Consider the following 20,185-nt stretch of genomic DNA (forward strand, 5'->3'; position numbering starts at 1 on the left):
TGCTTTTATGTGATGACTGGCTTACTCTTCTTCAGTGCCTCCCTCCATTGTGCCCCACTAGTTCCATAAGCAACAACCAGGTCTGCTTCGCTAACCATCTCATCCCTACTATTAAGCACGGTATCTGAAACGTAGGAAACTGTCAACAAATATTGAATGAATGAACACACAAGTGAATGAATGAATCTGGCCCCATTTCTAACTTGATCTGTGACTTTGGGAAATTTACCTCACCTTTCAATGCCTGAATACCTCACCTGGGAATGTGCCTCAAAGGGCCGTAGAGATGGTGGAGCCACACGGGGGTGATGCTGACAGGTAAAGTGTGACACAGGCGAGGGTATCCTTCGTAGCACTCACAGTGGGCTTGTGAGACCTATCAGAAGAAAGCCTCAGGGCAGTGGAGAGAAGCCAGAATGGGATCAGAAAAATCCGGTCTGGCCCACTGCCCACAACTCCCTGCGTGTTCTCAGACCAGTCTCCGACGCTCTCTGAGTTCAATCTTCCCATGGTCAGGATGTGAGGTTTGGCTTCCACGCTGCTCCAGGCTTACAGGCTGGTTTGTGCTCTGGCCAGGAAAACAATATCAGTTCCTTAGAGGCAGTAGGAGTCCCAGCTATACCACCCAAGACAGATTCTACACCCAGACATGCTGGGCCAGTGCTCAGGCCTGGAGTCTCCCTAGCATCTGCTTCCAAGCCTGGCACAGTGACACCTGCCAGTCAGAGCACAGCAGGGACCAGGAAAGCAGTGGCCCTGACAGGTGGGGTGCCCCAGTGGGCAGCGTGTGGAGAAGGAGCCAGCCAGAGATGGCCTGTGGGGTTCTGACCATTGGCCAAAGGCTGGATGTCTGCGCTGCCAGTTGGTAGCTGCTTCTCCAACCGCCTGCTGCCCAGAGCTAATGAGCAGGGGCAGAGCCGACTCTGGGAGAGGGAGGGCTGCTCCCTCTGTGCACATGGACATGCTTGGCCCAGGCCTGCGTGGGAAGAGCAGCACGCAGATCATGGCCAGTCATACTCAGAGGATCTTTGGTTTTCTTGGATAAGCCTGAGAGCCCTGACCCTGGCCCCAGACTGAGACTGACCTTGGTCACACCCTGAGCCGCAACCCTGGTCACAAACTGAGCCCTGACTCTGGTCATAGACCAGGCCCTAGTTAAAGATTGGGTCCCAACTCTGGTCATAGACTGAGCCCTCACCATATAATAAGCCCTGGTCCTGGCCACAGATGGAGTCCTGACCCTGGGGACTAACTGAATAAGGTTTTGAAAGTAAGACAATTGTCTAAGGTCCTGGTGAGGGAGGTAGGAGGAAAGGTAAAATAGGTTATATTTATCTAGTGCTTACCGTATACCTGGCAAATGGGCTAAGCCTGTGTGTCTGTGTGTCTTTTGCATAATTTAATTATTGCTTAGTCCGGTGAGCTGGGTGAAATATTATCCCCATTTTATAGATGACGTAACTAAGGCTCAGAGCATTTCTGTGACTTGCCCAAAGTCACAGAACTAGTGAATACCCAAGCCAGGATCCAGGATTCCAAAGTCAATAGTTCTTTCTACCTCATCTCTGCCTTGATCCTCATGTATCTATCAGCCGGCCTCTTGAAAGGGGACTGTTGGCCTCAGAGCCCCAAGCCAGGCATCCAGAGAAGATCCAGTGACCAGTCTGAGGACCCCTCCTAGGATCTGGACTGCCCACATCTTCCTCTGTCTGGCAAGGGGCCTTGGCCAGCAGGCCTCAGAGGGCAAGGACTTGGGCGGAACGGGTGGAGGCCTGGCATGACGCACAAGTGACCTGTGGGCTTATCTCAGCAGCCGGAGGGTTGACCTCAGGGAAAAAAAACAGAAAACAAACCCAGCAATATTCAACATGACAGTGACAGCGATCATAGACAGCACAGGCATAAAGCAGCTGCACTGCTGATGATGTCCCATGCTGCACTCACTCAGAGCCTGGTCCTCCACACTCTGGCTCAAATGCACTAGCCCAGAGGCAGGTTGCCTTGGCTCCATGTGATAACCACGGAAGGCCCCTAGAAATGGAGAGACTTGTTTGAGGTTATATGGCTGACCAGCAAGAGTGGAGCACATGAAGGTGACCATCCTCACCTAGCCACTGGCCACTGGGTCTGGCAGAGGCCAAAGCTCTTTCCCTCTCCCATCAGGATGCCTATCGGGAAAGGTACATGGTGAAGGAGAAGGCCCGGGGACCAGGGAATCCAGGGTCTTATTCACCCTACAGGTTCCCTAGCTTACAGTGTGGCCTGACTCTCCCATGATGTTGGCCCCTCCAGGCTCAGAACTTCAGAACTTTTGTTCAGTGAGAACATCCTTGTGTTCCAGAGCTATAAACACAGCTGGCCATCAGTGGTTAAAGGAGGGTTGGCCTGCAACCCCCAGCCAAACTGAAGCCACAGGAATTCTTCCCAAATATTTCCCTGGGCATTGGTGACCCTGAGGTCTTCTTATGCCTGAAACAGTTATTCAGATCCGAAAGGCATAAGCTGCCCCCAAGGAGCACTGGGATCCTGGAGGAGCCATCCAAGAAGGCGGCGCTTACCAAGAGAAGTAAGTACTCATGGGGAGACCTCAGGCACTGAGGCGGGCCAGCGGGGGCCGTCCTGGCGTCCTCATGGCATTCTGCCCAGGCTGTCTGCTTGTTTCTGAGCATGGGCACAGCTGCTGGCAGGGCTCCTCCTGCCTCCCAGGACACCAGGAGTAGCCAGGTGACTTGATCCTCCATCCAGGCTTTGTCTGGCTTCCCTCTGCCTTTGCCTGGCCCCTATGGGCTTCAGGGTCAGAAGCTACATGGTCCAGCATCTATCAAAGACGGAGGGAGGCCACTGGGCTGAAAGCTGGGGCTCCGGTTCCAATCTAGCTCCTCCTGTTTGAGCTCTTCTCATTTTCTGTCATCTGTGGTCCCACACACACAATGAGCTTCCATCAGAAGGAATGGCACCAGGATGGCAGTCAGTGCCTTCAGGGCTCCAGCCAGTTGTGCAAATGCCGAAGTCAGCTGGGTGTGTGATGCAATAGACAGTGGAGATGACAGTAGCAAACTGGAGAGCACACGGGTCATTTGGAGGAGCAGCTGGAGTCACCGCCACTGACTTTTGCCTTAAAGAGATGCAGGCAGCTCTCTCAAATTTCCAAGAGAAACGAGAAATCCAGATTGCTGTGTAAAATCAGCCAACTTTTACGTGCAGACCAACTGTCTCTGCTCAGGATCTCTGGGCCTTTCCTAATCACCTCCTCTCCCTACAACCTCAACCTACACAGCTTCGTTGACTGTCCTCTTTTCCCAGGGGTCAGAGACTTCCCTACAGTTACATGTCCTCTTATACATGTCTGAGAGGCACCCCCTTCTTTTCTTTTGGCGGGTCTGAGCCCTCCTTCCAGCCCAGGAGCGTCTCCTAAGGCAGTAAAGAGGAGCCGCGCTGTATGGAGCAGGGTCCTGCAGTCTGCGCCAGGTTGGCCTGGCAGAGCTGGCGGGGCGGAGGCTGCCTCTGCCTCCACAGAATTTTCCAAGGGTCACTTTCTTTATTCACAAGTACTTGCTCAGTCCCACTGTGCCCAGGCTGGGAGCAGGGAACAGTTCTAGAAGTGTCAGGGCAGGTGCCTGTACTCAAGGAACTCATAGTCTAGTTTTGGAGGGGTGATGAGGAAACAGATAAATCTCACTCACCCATCCTTGGTCCACAATCTCCCAAGGCAGAGGTATCTAGCTGACTCCAGGTCCCCCTCACTTGGGTGGTAGGACCCCTCAGGGAGGCTGGTCTTTGGGGAAGTAGGCAGGAAGCAAGGCTCTGCATCTGAGATGCCCCAGACCTCAGAACTTGAACTGAACACCATGTGCGTTAGGCAAAGAACTAGGATCAGAGTGATTCAGGTGATTCGTGTGAGGTTGCCCAGTTTGCCCCTATGCCTGCCTCTTTTCTCCTGCTCTAAGGCTGCAGTCATGGGAAAGGGTCTACCCGGAAGAGTGGATGTTCAGAGAAAGCCATTGAGAAGGATCCCAATTCATGGCAGGATGTCCCAAAACTGTCTCACCTAGGCCTGTACCTTGCCAAGGGGACTGTCATTCCACCCCCTAGCATCCTGGGATTGACTTACAGCAGGCCCTGCCCCCTCTGTCTAAGAAGATGGCTGCCAGGACCCCTTACCCAGCTAGGCCACTGGACAGACCACTGCTGGACACTCCAAAGGCTGGCTGACAGATGGCGCAGTCACGGACCCTTTTTGACACTGCACCATCTCTTGCCTCAAAAGAGAAAAGGTTTTCTCTGAACAAGGAAGCTCCCCCAGGAGAGGAAAGAGGACATGCCAGTGCCCACAGACAGGACCTGAGCCTCACTTTGCAGTGCCCACAGCTCTGTGTGGTCTGTGTGTGGTTTCCCCTGGGCCATGTGGAAAGAATGCCCCTGCCTGTGCCTCCAGGAGCTGCCATGGGAGGGTGCCTGATGCCCATGAGGGGCTCCCTTAAGGACAGCGGGGCTGTTTCAGATAAAGTGCAGGCAAGGATGTGTGGAGCAGCAGTCTTGTTTTATAGAAAGACATTTCCCTTTGCCAGAGTGCCTATCTAGGACGTTCTTGAGATGTGCCATGTCTGATTTGCTGGACCATCCCCATTCCCTGCAGGAAACTGCAGGGAGAGCCACACACTTGTGCATGGGGAGTTGGCTGGTCTCTTGCTCCAGAGTCAGCTATCTTTCGATCGAGGCCCATCTGCAGTGGTGTGGCACCATCAGCAATTAATGATGGCTCATTGGAGTCCAATTAATAAATGAAACCCAGTATGAGAGCCTATCACTTTGCTGAGAATAACAACCCTGTTCAGGTCTTAAGTGGCAGGCCCCGCCCCCCCCCCCAAGAGCTTAAAACCCACAAGGACCAACTGGATTGGGGGCAGGAGCAGGCCTAACGGGCATGGAATGGAGGTGTTGATGGGTTGTTGTCTGGTGAAGTGGGAGACCAGACATTCCCTGCCTCCATCTCAGCTGCTCCTTTGAGGAGCCCCTGGCCATGTCTTCTTGCCCAGCAATCCCCAGGGAACTTGGCCAAGACCAGAGGACACTGAACATGGGCTTGGAAAGAAAGGGGCTGGAGAGAGAACAAGGTCAGAGAGGACCACAAGCTTTGTTCTTCTCTCTGACTACCTCACCCCATGCTCCCAACAAAGACCTGGACCAGCCAGCCAGCCCCTCCCCAGACCTGCCCAGGAGCCAGCTCATGCCCCTCCTCTCTCTTTATCCAAGCCCTGCCCCCTGCAGGAATGCTTCCCTCCCAGGCCCAGCTCAGGAAGGGTGGGAAACCCAAGAACCCGGCCTTTGCCCTCTCTGCTTAGGTAACTGCTCCTACTGAGGCCAACTCTTCCATCCTGTCCCTGCTGCGTAAGGCTGGGTTGAGGAGCAGTCATTGGTGCTTTTCTGTGCATTTCAGGGATGGAGTTAGACCTGCAGCTTGGGAGTCTGGCTGCTTGTTGGCCTTCTGGAGGATTGTTGCGAGGGGTGGGAGTGGGGGGTGGGGGGGCTGGCCTTCCTGACTCAGGGGTCAGCACAGAGGTGGAGAAATACAAGGGGAATTGCCCTGCCTCCTCAGAACTGAATGAGGCTCAATCATGACACACTTGGCATCTGGCCTGAAACAATCTTAATCTGAACCTGTTTTCCTACCTCAAAGTTTCCCCAGTGAGCAAGCAACAGGGCTATGGTCAAAGGTCACAAGACCTCTCATTTTACCACCATCCAGATAAAAGTTCTGCCTGGCATACATCCTTTTCAGTCTGCCCAACCATCTCCTTCCATAGGAGCTTCTAGGAATATCCTTCTGGTCTTTCAAGATTCAGGGGTCTGCCCAGCCAGGACCCCAGCAGCCAAAACAGACATGAATTGGGGCCCTCTCCTGGCCCCTGATCTTCCGGGGGCTGCCTGGGATTGGCAGTCAGGACAAGCCAAGTGGCCTGTATCCTGGGCTTCCAAAGCCCTGCATGGGAGGAGGCCAGACCTTGACAGTTGTTTATGCTCTGAGGCTTTGAGGAATGGGGAGGGTCAGGAGGACAGGCTGGACAGGTGGAGGTAGCCTTAGAGAGCTCGGAGGAAGCTTGAGGGCTGGTAGATAGGGCTGGATCAGAGATCAGCTACAGTGTGGCACACAACCCTCTCTGAGGCAGAGTGTGTGTGTGTGTGTGTGTGTGTGTGTGTGTAGACAGGGACTGTGAAACACAGGCTCCACCCCTGAGGTGTGTGCCCTGAAGCGCGGTCATAGGACAGCGGAGGGTGGGGGTGGTTCAGGAGTCTCTGCACCTTCCACCAGTGTCCTGTACTCTTCCACCACTGACCTCTGCTCACAGCAGCAGCCCGTGGGAACCAGACCACACATTTGCCTCAGTCATGACCTCACAGAAGGACAGCAGAGTCCTTTGTCTTCCCTCCCACTGACAGCTGTGCTTGGGCCTGGCCTCCACAGGGACACCTGGCTGGAAGTTGTCAGACACACACACACCCTCCAGCAGCCAGCCAGGTTGGGCTGTGCAGGGGGTTACTTTTCCCAGCAGCTTGGGACCCAGGACTGCTGTACTGTGCCTCTGAACCCAATCTTAGTTCCACCCTAGTGGGACTGTCCCCACCATGGCTAGATTAAGTCTGAGCCCCAGGAGAGCGGGCAGACGGCAACTCCCCCAAGAGCCTTGCTAGAGCCAGGCCAGGGCTCTAGGGATGGGGGTGGGGTGGGGTAACAGTCTTGCTGATGGCTGTGTGGAGGCAGGTCCTGGAGAGGACCCTGAGCTCCGAAACTGCAATGGGAGACCTGCGTTCCCTCAGGGGCCTTAGGGTCCTAGAACTCAGCCTCCCATGTGCCCAGCTGTGGGCCCAGAATAGAGGCTGGGAGCAGGACATGAGCTGGTTCCCTTCTCCAGTTTCATGCAGAATCAGAGGCCCCTCTAGCTCTTCAGTTTCCAGAACAGCATCAAGGCTCAGAGGAGTCAGCTGTGCCAGGAAAAGCCATTACCCTGACAGGCTCTCTCCACCTGCTAAAAGCTCCCTCCTTGTGGTGCCCGCCCCCCAATCTGGAGCTCTTTCATCCCCACTCACCTTGCCCTGACCTGTCTCTGGTGTGTGTCTGAGGGAAGGGAGGGGAGATGCTTGCTTAACTCTTTCTATGCTTGAATGAAGTCAGCACGAGGACTCCCTTGGCCTTGCCCGTGGTCCTTCCTTTTACCACCTGGCACTCCTCCTGCCAGATACCCAGGAACTTGTGCAGAGGAAGAGAGGGGACAAGAGGCCAAAGATATCAGAAGGGTGGAAGACAGGCTGACAAGTATGGTCATGAGTTCCAACTTGAATTCTGTCACTGCCCTGCTTCTGACAAGTCCCTCACTCACTCTTGGTTCTGTCTTCTCGGTGCACTGGGAAGCCCCCAGGGGATACAAAAAACTGCAGGAGCAGGTTTGACATGTGGCACATAGAAGGGCTGACTTTCTCCTTGCACACCTTCCTGAAACACCCCCTCCCTTAGTGCTTCCATGGAAGAGTGGAGGGGAACACCCCGTGGGGGACGTGGGAGACGCACAGCAGGCAGACAAGAGCGGGTGAGGGGCTGCAGAGAGCTCTCAGGCCTCTGATTTTGAGGGCGGTTGTCAGGAGAGAGAACCAGAGCACAGAGTGGCAGAAGGAAGGGTGTGGATGGCACCCTCCAGGTCAGCAGAGGTCTTAGAGCCCGCGGAAGGGACCTGACTCTGGGGCAGGCTGAGCTCCTCGGCCCTCCAGTTGCGATGCCTTCTCCTCTCAAGCCTGGCAGCCCCTATGGCAAGGCGGGCCCTGAGTCTGAGGTGGGCTCCAGCTCTCTGGGAGACCCTCCCCCCTTCTCATCTCAGATCTCCCTCAGCACTTCCCTTTCTTTTCTTTAGAACCCAACCCTAGTTCCACCGCAGTGGAACTGTCCCCACCGTGGCTGGCTAGGGTTGGGTTCAGTGACCCTCAGTCAGGTCCCTTTGAGAAACGCCCAGGTTTTCTATACCACAAATGAGGAGATGCCTTGTACTGGGCCTCTGTGTGCAGGAGCTTCACACACTTTCTTCCCGGCCCTTACCAGCACCCTGGGAGGGCAGCACTACTCACAGAAGAGGCCACTGCGGCTCCAAGGGAGGCAATCTGGCTGGGAGAGAACTGGGCTCAAAACCCCATGCTGTGGGCCTGTCAAACCTGGGCTCTTTCAAGGACTTCACACCTCAGTCACAGCAGCCAAAGACCCCCTCTTGTAGAGCCGGAGTTGGGGTCACAATGGGAAGACACCAGGTCTGCGACAATTAAAAATTTTTATTATTCTTATTACTATTATTATCACAAACACTTTATGGTATTTAACAATGTGGTGGACACTTTGCCCGTATTATTTCACTTCATGCCCACAACAACCCTGCATTTATCATCCCCATTTCACATGAACAAAGGAAGTCACAGCAAGGTTACATACCTTACATGGAGTCACACAGCTAGTAAGGTATAGAGCTGGGGGTTGGAAGCCAGATGGTCTAAATCAGTCAGAGCAGAAGGAGGTTGCTCAACTGACCCGTGAGCAGAGAGATGGGTCTCCCGCAAGATTGGTTATCCACAGGCGTGGAGTTGTGACAAGTAGGGAACATGGAGCCAGGCCACTGTGCCACTCAAGTCCAGAGGAGTGAGGGAGCAGTGAGGGCCAGGGGGTCCAGAGAGCTTCATGGAGGAGAGGAACAAGCTGGGCTGGGAAGGACCACAAGCTGGTGCTGCTAACACGTGAGGCAGATTGGCTCTATGCTTCTGGGCTGACTCCCATAGCCCATACTTCCTTTAGGGACTTCTGGGTGTGGAGATGGTGAGAACACCGTCTCTGCTTCCTGCCCTGGGGTGCTGTTTGTGCACCCAAGTGGGTGGTGAGGCTCCCTCGCTGCAGGCTCTCCAAATGACCCCTTAACTGTGATTGCTGCACTGCATACAGCCCCACGCAAAAACCTCCTCAACAGGACAGGTATTAAGTCTCTCACCTAGCTCTTTGATGGCTCTGGACCTGTGGAATGCACTGGGATGCAGAGGGTCCAAGCTCCCGCCTCACTCTGGAGAGCCTGGCACTGCACCACCTGTGAATGCTTGAGGGCCAGGGAACGCTCACCCCACCCCACCCCAACCGTGGCCGGCTCCAGGTGCCCAGCCCAGGGCCCTGCACACAGTGGGTGCTGCAGAAGGCAGTAGCATGTGTGTGCTTCATTGGAGGGTTCCAAGCTGGGGAAGCTGGGTTGAGGCTGAGGGAGCTGGGCCAGAAGCTCAGGGAAGGGAAGGGCGGAGGTGAGGCCAGCCAGGCAGCACCACACGGCCACCCTGTCCAGAGGCTTCCTCTCAGAGCAGAACCTAGGGAACAGGGTCAGGACGACAACAGTGGGGAGTCTGTGTACACAGGTGCCTGCTGGGGAGCCTGCGCTGGCAGGAGCAGGGGGTCAGACAAGCAAGGCATCTCCCCAACTTCCACCCACCCTGAGCTCTGGTGCCTGAGTCCACGTGAAGGCCTCAGAAGTGGCCAGCAAGACAGTGTGGTCACCTGAGCAGGCAGAGCGTGGAAGAGAGAGACCTGGCGTCCCCTGAGCCTGGGATGACAAGAGATGTCTGCCTGGGAGGGAGCTCTTCCTGCTCTGTCCACTCTTTGCTCTGCTTTATAAACTGTGGAGTAGGGAGGGGTGAAGAACAGGAAGGACACCCCTCTTTTGCCTCAGCCTGCGTCTCCCCTCCCCCAGGAAAACCACATCTGAGGAAGCAAAGAGCCAGAACTCCAGGGCAGTCACATCTGTGACCTCAGAGCCTACTAAAGCCCCCACTTGGGGAGACACAGTCCAGGTGGAAATCCAAGCTGAGGATGCAGGGCGAGAAGGTGAGGCACGGGGCTGGGTGGTCCTGGTGTGTGTGGGAGAGGGAAGGAGCAGCCCCGCTCTGAACTCAGCTGGAAGCCACCTGAACATCTCCTCGGGCTCAGTTAAAAGCACTTAAAAGAAAAAAAGATCGTAATCCTGTCATGCCTCATCTACCCAGCCTGCTGGAAAAATGATTTGTCCTACATAAATGAATTTCCCAGACAATGAAAGCTTATCTTCTTTATGGCCTTTGTTACTATTTTCATGGCTGTTATTACTGCATTTCCCACTGAAATGGCACATTACAGCTTCTTGGCATGTCGCCATGGGTCGCTCAGAGGAGTCACAGCCCCAGGAGGAGTGATGCTGCTCCCACTGCTTAACTGGGAACACTGAGGCTCAGGAAACTTAAGTGACCTGTTTATGCTCAAGGAATCAGTCAGGAGAGGGTGGAGGACTCAGCATTACATGCTCTCACTGTCGGTCCAGGATTCTAGCTGTTTTCCTAGAATGGCTTCCTAACCTGCCTCGTCCTCCCGGGCCCTGTCCACTGCCACACAGTAGTGTTCCTGTGCTTCCAAGGGTTGGGGTCTACTCTCAGAGAAACCGCCTAATAACTCACTCCTCCAGCCCCAGAAGTTTTCCAGTCCCTATGGCTTGACAAAGGCCAAGACACCAGTGTACACATGTACGTGTGCACACTTATCTTCCCCATTGGGGGCCGGAGCAGGCGAGAGCTCAGGCTAGGCTCCCAGGAGTACTGGCTGGCTGACACCAGAATGATCATGGGCACTGGCACTGGGCACTCAGCACAGATCTACAGGTGCCCACAGCGTCTCTCGTCTTAACTAATCAGAAGAACCTCGCGCTCCCATACTGTGAGTGGTCCTCCTCTCAGAGGACAGGTTTTTCTTCTTTCCTTGAGACCTCACCAAACCTCACAAAGAGCAGAAAGCTGCCTGCTAAGAAAAGTGAAAGGCAGAGAGGAGAAGATTGAAGGGGGACATATATAAAAGGGAAAGAGGCTAGTTCTGGGTCAAGCCAGAGGATTTCTTTTCCACCATAAAGGAATAGGAGGGGCTGATGGGATGATATGAGAAGATGTGAAAGAGCAGGAGAAAACTGACCTAGGATTTCATACAAATGCAGGTGTGCACTAGTGTGTGCATGTCTTTGTGAATGTCTGCATGCTGGTTCATGTGTATGTGTAAACACTGTATATGTGCAAAAACATGCTTGTGACTGTGCCTGAAGGCATGCATGTCTGTGTGTACATGCATGTGTGTAGTATGTGGGGGGATGTGTACGTGTGCATCTGTGTGGCTGATGGGAAGTTCAGGGTTGCCATGACTGAACCTGGACCAGGATCCTGCCCTGGGCGCTACACATCTGGGGCAACACAAGAAAGGATGGGATGAGTGTCCTCGGGCCTATCTCTGCAGCAGAGAGGGAAGCAGCACTCACTGTAGGAGGGACAAGAGATGGGTCCCCCCCCCCGCCCCCCGGGCAGGTAGGGAATATTGGCAGAAGCCTCTTTGCATATTGAAGTAGCTGGATGCTTGTTGGAGATGGTTGCTGTGGTGACGTCTGCAGTGGGGGTGGGGGAGATGGGACACAGGCCAAGAGGTGGGGGAAGGGCAGGCGGTAACTCAGTGATGTGTTAATGAAAAGCAAAAAGGAGTTGCAGACCCTGTGTCAGGGCCAAGGTTGGCTGCAGAAATGGCTTAAATGGTTTATTGGCCACACATAGGACAGTGTGAGGCTGAGGGGCTCAGTGCCCAGAAAAGAAGCGTGTTCATAGCATGGAGACAGGAACAGGGAGGGCTGTAACAGGGAGAAATGACAGCCCATTTCCCCCAATTGCAGCTCACCTGCCAGCTGCCCACACAGAGACTGAGTAGGGGGGAGAAAAGCAGGGCACTCACCCCTTGTTTGGACAACTGGATTTGGAGACTCAGGGCCCATGTGTAGTGGCCATGTGGTGCTGCAGCCTCCACAGCTACAGTTGTAGCTTTTGTTGCTGAGTCAGCTCAGTCTGCACAGAGCTGGGTGAATGCATGGAGTGCTACAGATGGTTATGAGGAGGAAAACAGTGACAACTATGAGAAACATTTGCTTAGAATTTTATAGCTTGAAAAACACATTCCCCTCTTTACAACAAGATTAAGAGAGGGACAGGTTTTTTCTTTTCTAAGGTTTTAACATTTTGCAGAGCAGGAACATGAGGCTCAGAGACATTAAGTGACAAGCTAAATGTCACAGAGCAAGTTTGTGCGTTGATACTAGAACCCAGATTTTCTGACTTCAGCGCTCTTGCCTTACTCTACTTTCTTCAAGACATCCTCATGTCCTTTGGGTGCCCATTTCCCCCCTCTTTCCTTTGAGTACGGATCTCGTATCGCCAGCTTTGAGGGAATTTGGCAAGTGTCTTTCCCTCTCTCTGTGTCCAGGATAGCTGTGGGGAGAAGAAAGAAGGCAAGAGTAACCAGCAAAGCCCTCAGCTTCTGTTTCCACCCCCTCATCCAAAGGACCCAAGCAGCTCCAAGGGATCCAGCAGCACTGGGCTCCCAGAATGCCTAGCCCACAGAGCAGGCAGCTGTCCCTGGTCCTGAAATGTCATTGTCTCAGGAAGAGGGGCAGAAGCCGAGGGGCAGAGGCCAATGGGCTACCCAAAAGGACACCTGTCCACCTCAACCCTCTCTCTCTCATTGTTCTCTAGATCCCCCTTTTACCTCCTTTCACCTCTCCCTCCTCCATGCTTCTTCTCCTTTCCTCCCTATCTCCTCTTCCTCTTCAAATTATTGACTTCTGGAGTGGGAAGGTGCCTCAAGAGTCGCCAAATCCAGCCCCTCTCACTAGCCATTTACTGTGATGCCGATCAGCTTATATAACCTCTCTGAGATCCAGTGTCCACACTTTAAAAACAGAGATGGTGATTCCTACTTACAGGGTTGTGGTGGGGATTTGTTGGAATAATGGCTCAGAAGCACACATCTCCATGTCTAGCACACAGTAGGTGTTCACAAAGTAGTACTGCCATGATTATTTCCAGGTCATTGGTGTTCTCAGGGTTCATCCCAAAGTTCATGAATTTTATGGCAAAATGCAGTTTCTTTGGAGGGAGTTTTCTAAGTGGTGCATCATTCTTAGTGTTTAATTTTCATTTACTTGGAGTAGACTTTTACTAATATTTGTACTGAAGATTTCTTAAGCAGATCTCTTTCCCCCATCTGCAAATGTGAAAGAGAATTCCCAGCTGAAGAGTGGATGAAGATGTTCATGACCAAGGGGAGGAGACTTATTCCTGAAAAGGGGTGCTATTCCTGCTCGCTTGTATGTCTCTGTGCATGCACATGTGTGTCTGCTGCCAGGGGGGCTAGGCTCAATTTTGCACATGTTCATCCCTGGGCTGGGGGTTTCTAGACCACAGGAGAGAATTGCATCTTTGGGCTCTAACAGCTCTTATCACAGAGCTTTGTCCTGTGCAGGAGCTCAGACAGTGCTTGTGAAGTATATCTGTGTGTGTTCCACACATGTACACACATGTGGACTCCTCAGTGTGGCCCTTGCTCCCCTATTCTCAGCAATGTCTCCCACCTCAGTAGGAGGAATGGTGATCAGCTAAGCCTGATCCTGACCCTGTGCTCACTTTTTCTCTCTCCAGACGTGATCCTTAAGGTGGTGGACAACAACAAAAAGGAGGAGCTCTTGTCCTATCAAATCCCCATCAAGTATCTGCGTGTCTTCCACCCCTACCACTTTGAACTGGTAAAGGTGAGTCAGAGCCCTGAGCTCTGGTCCATATGGGCCTGGGACAGGTAGGGAGAGAGCCCCTAGCTATCCCCTCAGAGCAGCCCTGGGCATCCATGCCCATTCTTCAGTATGACAAGTCTAGGACCATGTGGGGCTCAGGAAAGATGGCTCCCAGCAGATAGAAAGGAATGACATTTCCATGAAACAGCCTAGTTGGTACAGAGAATCTACCACATTAAATGAATACACCAACTGAAGATGCATTCTGATTTCATATGTGTTGAAAGAGTGGGCATGTATCTAAAAATCAAAGCAATACAGTATTTATGAAGTACCTGCTGTGTTCCAGAGATGGGCTAGACACTATACATATCTCCAATCCTCAAGATGAATTTTATTTGCATACATAGGACTGGGACTCAGGAGATAGGAATCGTCTCATCCTGAGTCACAGAACAAGTGAGGACCAGAGTCAAGGGTGAGCCCAGGTCACACTGTCTGCCAAACCAGTTCTCTATGTGCTACGTCCACATGCTACCTTGGGAGGGAGAAACCCCAGGAGAGTTGGGGTGTTATGTATAATATGTTCTCTGGAATTCCCAGCTAGTGGGCCCCAGACCCCTCTTTCGTGGTCTGAACTTCCCAGGCTAGCTCCCCTGCCTGTCCCCTCTTCCCAGGGCTGATTGGTGGAAAAAAGAATTTACTCCGTCATCGTTCAAGTACTTATTGTACCTACTGTGGGCTAGGCAGTGGACCAGAAATGAGCAGAAGCACCATTTTCTCCTCCAGACCCCTACAATGGGTTAGAGTAAAGAACAATGTGAAATTGGATTGTTTGGGTTCCTCTCGCAGGTCTTCGGCTTGCTACCTGTATATCCATAGGAGCTGCTTAACCTCCAGTCCTCAATTCCTCATCAACAAAATTAAGACAATATATCTTCTAACATGGCCATTTGGAAGATCAAGTGCAATCATGGGCATAAAGCACCAAGCAAGGTGCTCAGCAAAAAGTAGGGGCTCAGCTCAGGCTAGTTCCCCTGTTCCCTCCCTTCCCCAAGCCCTGGTACTGACGTTCTTTCTCTCCTTTTCTTAATTTTTAAAGGCTTTATTTATTTATTATTTAGAGAGAAGGGAAGGGAGGGAGAAAGAAAGGAGAAGACACATTGATTGGTTGCCTCTTGCACACCCCCTGACTGGGATAAAACCTGCAACCCAGGCATGTGCCCTGACCAAGAATCAAACCGGTGACCTTTTGCTTTGCTGGACAAGGCCCAACCAATTGAGCTACACCAGTCGGGGCCTGATCTCCTTTCCAAGGGACTCCTCAACCATGACCTCAGGGGCCGGGATGCTCCTTAAGCTCCAAGGAGACCCCCTCACTCAGGGCCTCAGGATGAGGCAGGGAAGCAAAGCCCAGAGAGATTAGTGACCCACCTGGCAGACTCAGCTCTTCAGCTGTAGTCCTGGGACCATCAGCCAGGCTCGCTGGCTCTCTTGTCCAGGCCTAGTTATCACATTTTTACAAAGAGAGCTGGCGAGCCATGGTCCTTGTGAGGGTGATGAAATATTCAAATAGACAAGGAAGATTCATCATATTGATCTCCTTGGAAGGGCTCACAGGGACCCTTTAATTATCAGCTCGGCGCCCCAGTGGAGCAATGCCAGCGCTCATCTGCAGAGGGCTGGATTTATGGCCAGGGTCTGCTCCTTAGTCATGCTCCTCTGTGTGTGTCTTCTTCCCTGGCCCCATCCGCAGCCCACTCAGACTGGGAAAGCTGATGAAGCCACTGCCAAGACCAAACTGTACGCAACAGTTGTCCGGAAGCGCAGCTTCATTCCCCGCTGCATCGGCTGCAACCACACAGCTCTGGAGGTGCTGGACTGGGCCCTCAGGGTGGGACGGGGCAGGTGGGAAGGGGCCAAGCTTTGACAGGCTCCAGGCCTGACCCTTGGCCCCCTCTGGCTGGCTTGACAGTGTGGGGCAAAGTTTTCTGGGGAAGAAATCACGAAGGGAAAAGCAACTGGACCTTTCAAAAATAGCTGAAGTGGTTTGTGAGACACAGTCCTAGGATGGCAGGGCTGATGCAGGTGGGGATGAGGATAATGATGCCTAACATTTTCCAGTGCTCTCCAGGCATACGGCCCTGCCCCCACCTTGCCTTCCCTCACTCTGCTGTTCATACACCATGCAGGCAGTGCCGCAGGGAGGACGGGGCCTCCCAAAGCCCAGTGCCTGTCTGAATCTCACTAGGGCAGGAAAAGCACCCCCACCTTCGCTCACATCTCCTGATTGTTTCTCTCCTATTCTGTCCCTCCTACAGTAGTGACCCCGACCTAGAGCTTACATCCCCCAAGGGAAGGTTTTAGGGCCACCCCACATTTCCCTGAGTCTTGTTTCTGAAGAACTTTGGTTAGTCTTCTAATTAGGTATTCATTCATTCCACAACTATTTATGGAGCCTCTTCCATCAGCCAGGCCAGGGCCTGGTCCTGCCTCCACACATTCCCCCACCATTATTTCCTACCCCTAGGCCTTTCACAGCCTTAAGAAGACTATCAATGTTCCAGAAACATATGTTCCAGGGACACACGTCTTCTCCTCTCTGCCTTTCCCCCCAGCCTCAAACTGCCCAGGAGTGACAGATTCAAATTCAGCTATGGCCTGAGTATGAACAGTATGGAGCCCGGGAGGGCCAAGCTTTGGGCTTCCCCTGCCTTAACACGAGTGATCTGATCCTCCCCATTGCACTGTGAGCTGGCAGGGCAAGAAGTGTTTTCAGCCCCATTTCACAGCTGGGTACATGATCCACACATCTGTTTCCCCACAGTCCCCTCCTCATGGATGCCAGCATGTATCAGACTGCAGGTGCCTTCTGCTCCTATCTCCCCGCTCTTCTATCATGTCTTTTCCTGAGGATGACCAGTAGCTGCACACAGAACACCTTGATCTGCAGGGGGCCCACTGTGGATCTGCCCTGCCCTCACCCTGTAGAATTGGGGCCCCTCTGCCCTCCAGCACCCTGCCCACTCCCCTGCCCCAGCATAGGTGTCCCCCCCCTTCCCCTGTGGGCTCCTGAGGGCAGACCAGAGAGCATAGCAGGACAAGAAATGGCTCCTACCACTCAAAGGGAGCAGGTGTGCTGGCACAGCTGCCTCATTCACACCTGACCATTGAGCCTAGGACAATGGTAAATTAGCCCCCTCTCAGACCTCCCTCTTAGCCCTTAGACCTTAGGTCCCTGTGAGCAATACAGCCTGACAGCACTCCAGTGAAATCCCTCAGGCCCAGACCCCACCCCCACCCAAACTTTGAAATGCCATCATCAGAGAGTTCATCCTTTGAATTTGGTGAAGGGTTTCAGTCTTCAGAGGCCCCAGTGACAGCTGAAATGCCCTAAGCACTATTTTAAACCTTTATCAGCTCACACCTGTGTGGAGTTAGCTGGCAGCCAGCTGAGATGGGTTCTGGCCAAGGGGCTTAGGTGAGGGTTCTGGGGGTGGAGGGAAGGAGAAAAGGGAGAGGAATCCAGAATAAGTCCATACTCCTAGGCCCCGTCCTCCCATTGAAGGTCAGAGCTAGACAGACCAGGAAGAGTATGGTCAACTTCTCAGCATGCAACTTGGGACACTGAGGCCCAGAGTGGAGCAGAGACTGGCCACGGTGACATAGTGACCTAGACATAGTGGGTGGCTCAGCTGGTGTAGACCTGTAGTAAGGATCCCCACCTAGCCCCTCCTCGAGGGCCCTGCCAGTCTCCTCCTCCTTCTGCTCCCAAATCGCTATGGTTTTGTCTCTCTCACCCTCATAAACACAGTTTCTCCTTCCCCTTTTCTCCTTCATTAATGGCATTCATTTATTCCACAAATACACATGAGACTTCTACTCTGGGCCAGGTGCTTTTGCTAAAAACTGGATATACAGCAGTCAATGAAGTAGATACCAAGGTATGTCCCTGTCCCTGTGGAGACTGGGTTCTAGTCTAGAAAATAAACAAGAAAGCAATTAGAATAAACACAAGCTGTAATGAGTGCCACAGAAGAGGCTGCCCAGGGCCTGAGAGAATGGGTGGGCTATTTCAGTAAGAGCGGCCACAGAAGAGTGGTGACATGTAATCTCTGAAGGAAGAGAAGGAGCGAGCCACTGAGCGGGTGCGGGTGGGGCGAGGGGAGGAGTCTAGGCAGATGGATCAGCCTGTGCAAAGACGCTGAGACAGAAACCAGAGGGGGACGTTAAAGAGTGACACAAAGCAGGCAGGAGCAAAAGAGGGGGTGGCGCTAGCAGGAGACACGGGCAGAGGGGCAGACTGGCCAATTCGTGCAGGCCTTGGCTGTCATGTTAAGAATTTATAACTTTCACTCTAAAGGCAGTGGGGGTGGGGCGGTCATTGCAGGGTCTCAAGCAGGGGAATGACATAATCCAATTAATAGAAGAAGGTAGTTTATGCCACTGCATATCAAATTGCCTGGGAAAGGGGATGAGTTGGGGGCAGGAACAGGAGAGGCCAATGAGGGGACAGAGAAGTAAGGGAAGGCACAGGAATCTCAGCTCTGGGGAGCTGGGTGAGGGTTGAGGGGATAACAGGAGCCCATAGGTGAACAAGGGATGGGGGCCTGGAGCAGGATCAGAAGCTGCTTCGGATGGCAGTGCAGGTATGTGGGACGAATCCATGTCTCTTCCCCCTGCTTGCCCAATGCCTGGCACAGAGTCTGTAGGAGGGCAACCTTGAGCAAAGACCTTGTGAGGCTGGACCAGGCAGGAGCAGGTACAGAGGCCTGGAGGCAGGAATGAGCCCACTGCTGGAAAGAAAGATGACAGGCAGGAGGGCTAACCATGGCCCTGAGAGGGCCCAAGGCCACCTGGGGCTCACCTGCCTCCTCTCTTCCCCAGGTCTTTCTTCGGGGAATCAATGAGCCCCTAGTCAACAATCCCAGCCCCATGGTGGTCGTTGCCCGTGTCGTTCCCAACTACAAGGAGTTTAAGTGAGTAGGGTCCAAGTGGGGTGAGCAACGAGGCAGGGGAGGATAGGAGACAGAGGTGCGGGTGGCTAGAAACCTGCCCTCCCCATGAGGCTCTTCAAGCCTCCCCGCTGGAACTTAGGTCCCAGAAGCTGCCCACAGTCCCTGGAAAGGGACAGCTCAGACCCCTCCTGAGAGCAGCTGGTGGGAGCCACATACAGAGGAAGAAATGGGGTCCTCAGCCCTTCCAGAGCTACCTCCCCATCTCATGCCCACCATAACCATAGTCCCCCCTCCCACTAGAGGTCAGGGCCAAGGTGGTTCACCAGCTGGTGGTTGTCCCCAAAGGAGGCAGCCTAAGGCTCATCTCAGAATTTCATGACCTTTAGCTCTGCCTAGGGGTCTCCTCCCTTGCCCTCCTGAAAGTCTCCTTGGCCCCAGCCTTGGCTCATCTCCTTTCCCCCAGGCCTCTTCTTGGGTTTGGGGCGTTCACAGTCCTCAGGAGGGGATTCAGGCTAGTTCAGTCACTGGAGACCAAACAGTGTGGAGAGTTCCCCAGAGAACATATGCCCTCTGTGTCAGCACTGCCTCCTGGAACTGTCTGCCTCTCTCTCTTTCTCTGACTCTGATGGCACAGGAGGACTTCCTGATTCATCTGCACCGCCTGTTGAATTCTGACAGCCTGTGAGCCCTCCTTGCTGGCTGGAGGAATGAAGATAATGGATGCACTCACTCAGTCCTCCCATGAGCTCAGGAACACACACACACACACACACACACACACACGCACCTGAATCCCACCCGGAACGCTCCCCAAGCTTAAACCAGGATTCCCACCATGAAGTGGGTCATTTTGGCAAGGTTCCAAAGGTGAGGCAGGGACACAAGGCCCATTTTAAAGCTGGGCAGCTGAGGCATTCGGATGTGGCCAAGGCCATGGGGAAGGGAGCCTGAGAGCTGCAGCCCATCCCCTAACCAAGATGAGCTTTCCCAAGGCCCAACTAGTAATCAAAAAGACCATGGTCCTTTATCTGTCCTAGGTCAGCCACTGCACTTTCCTCTCTCACATCAATCCAGAGTCCACTTGGGGGTCCTTGGCTGCCAGGCTTGGGTCCAGCACCAAGAGTGCAGGATGCCTGAAGCGTTCGTATCCTTACCCCTGCCTCCTTGCCTTCCCAGGGTCGGTCAGGTGAACCAGGACCCAGTCTCCCTGGGGCTGCCCATCACCCCTCTCTCCTTCCCTATCCCATCCGTGATCAACTTCGATGTTCCTCAGGTCATCCAGAATGGGTGCCCTCAGGTATGGCTCCTTCCCTCCTTCATTCTCTCACTGGTTCAGACCTCTGGTAACTCACCCACACGTTCATTCAGTCAGTCACTCAGTCAGGCAGCTGTTCATTGGATCCTGCCATGTGCCCAGGGCTGTGCCATCTGTGCTGTGGAGAAGGTGCCTGTAGGGAGCTCTTGGTCTGGTGAAAAGGTTAAACACCAACACAAGATAATGTGTAATCTAACAACATACCAGGAGGGGATTGTCAGAACTGTAAAAATAAGAGGAAGCAAGACAGGAAAAGACATTGCGATTCCACTTACATGTGGTACCTAGAG

At 53.4% G+C, this 20,185-nt stretch overlaps 1 protein-coding gene across 1 annotated transcript in view; it reads left to right on the top strand.

Annotated features, from left to right (window-relative positions):
* The window catches only part of CCDC33 (coiled-coil domain containing 33), a 110,362-nt gene that overhangs the window by 28,251 nt on the left and 61,926 nt on the right, over positions 1 to 20,185 (top strand). Inside the window, 5 exon segments of the mRNA XM_054578694.1 lie at positions 9,756 to 9,889; positions 13,534 to 13,643; positions 15,379 to 15,495; positions 18,510 to 18,601; positions 19,757 to 19,877. Of these exon segments, the coding sequence (XP_054434669.1) occupies positions 9,756 to 9,889; positions 13,534 to 13,643; positions 15,379 to 15,495; positions 18,510 to 18,601; positions 19,757 to 19,877 (574 nt within the window).

Source organism: Pteronotus mesoamericanus, unplaced genomic scaffold, assembly GCF_021234165.1.
Source record: "Pteronotus mesoamericanus isolate MK-2021 breed Mesoamerican mustached bat unplaced genomic scaffold, CSHL_Meso_final contig_100, whole genome shotgun sequence".
Taxonomy (NCBI): Eukaryota; Metazoa; Chordata; class Mammalia; order Chiroptera; family Mormoopidae; genus Pteronotus; species Pteronotus mesoamericanus.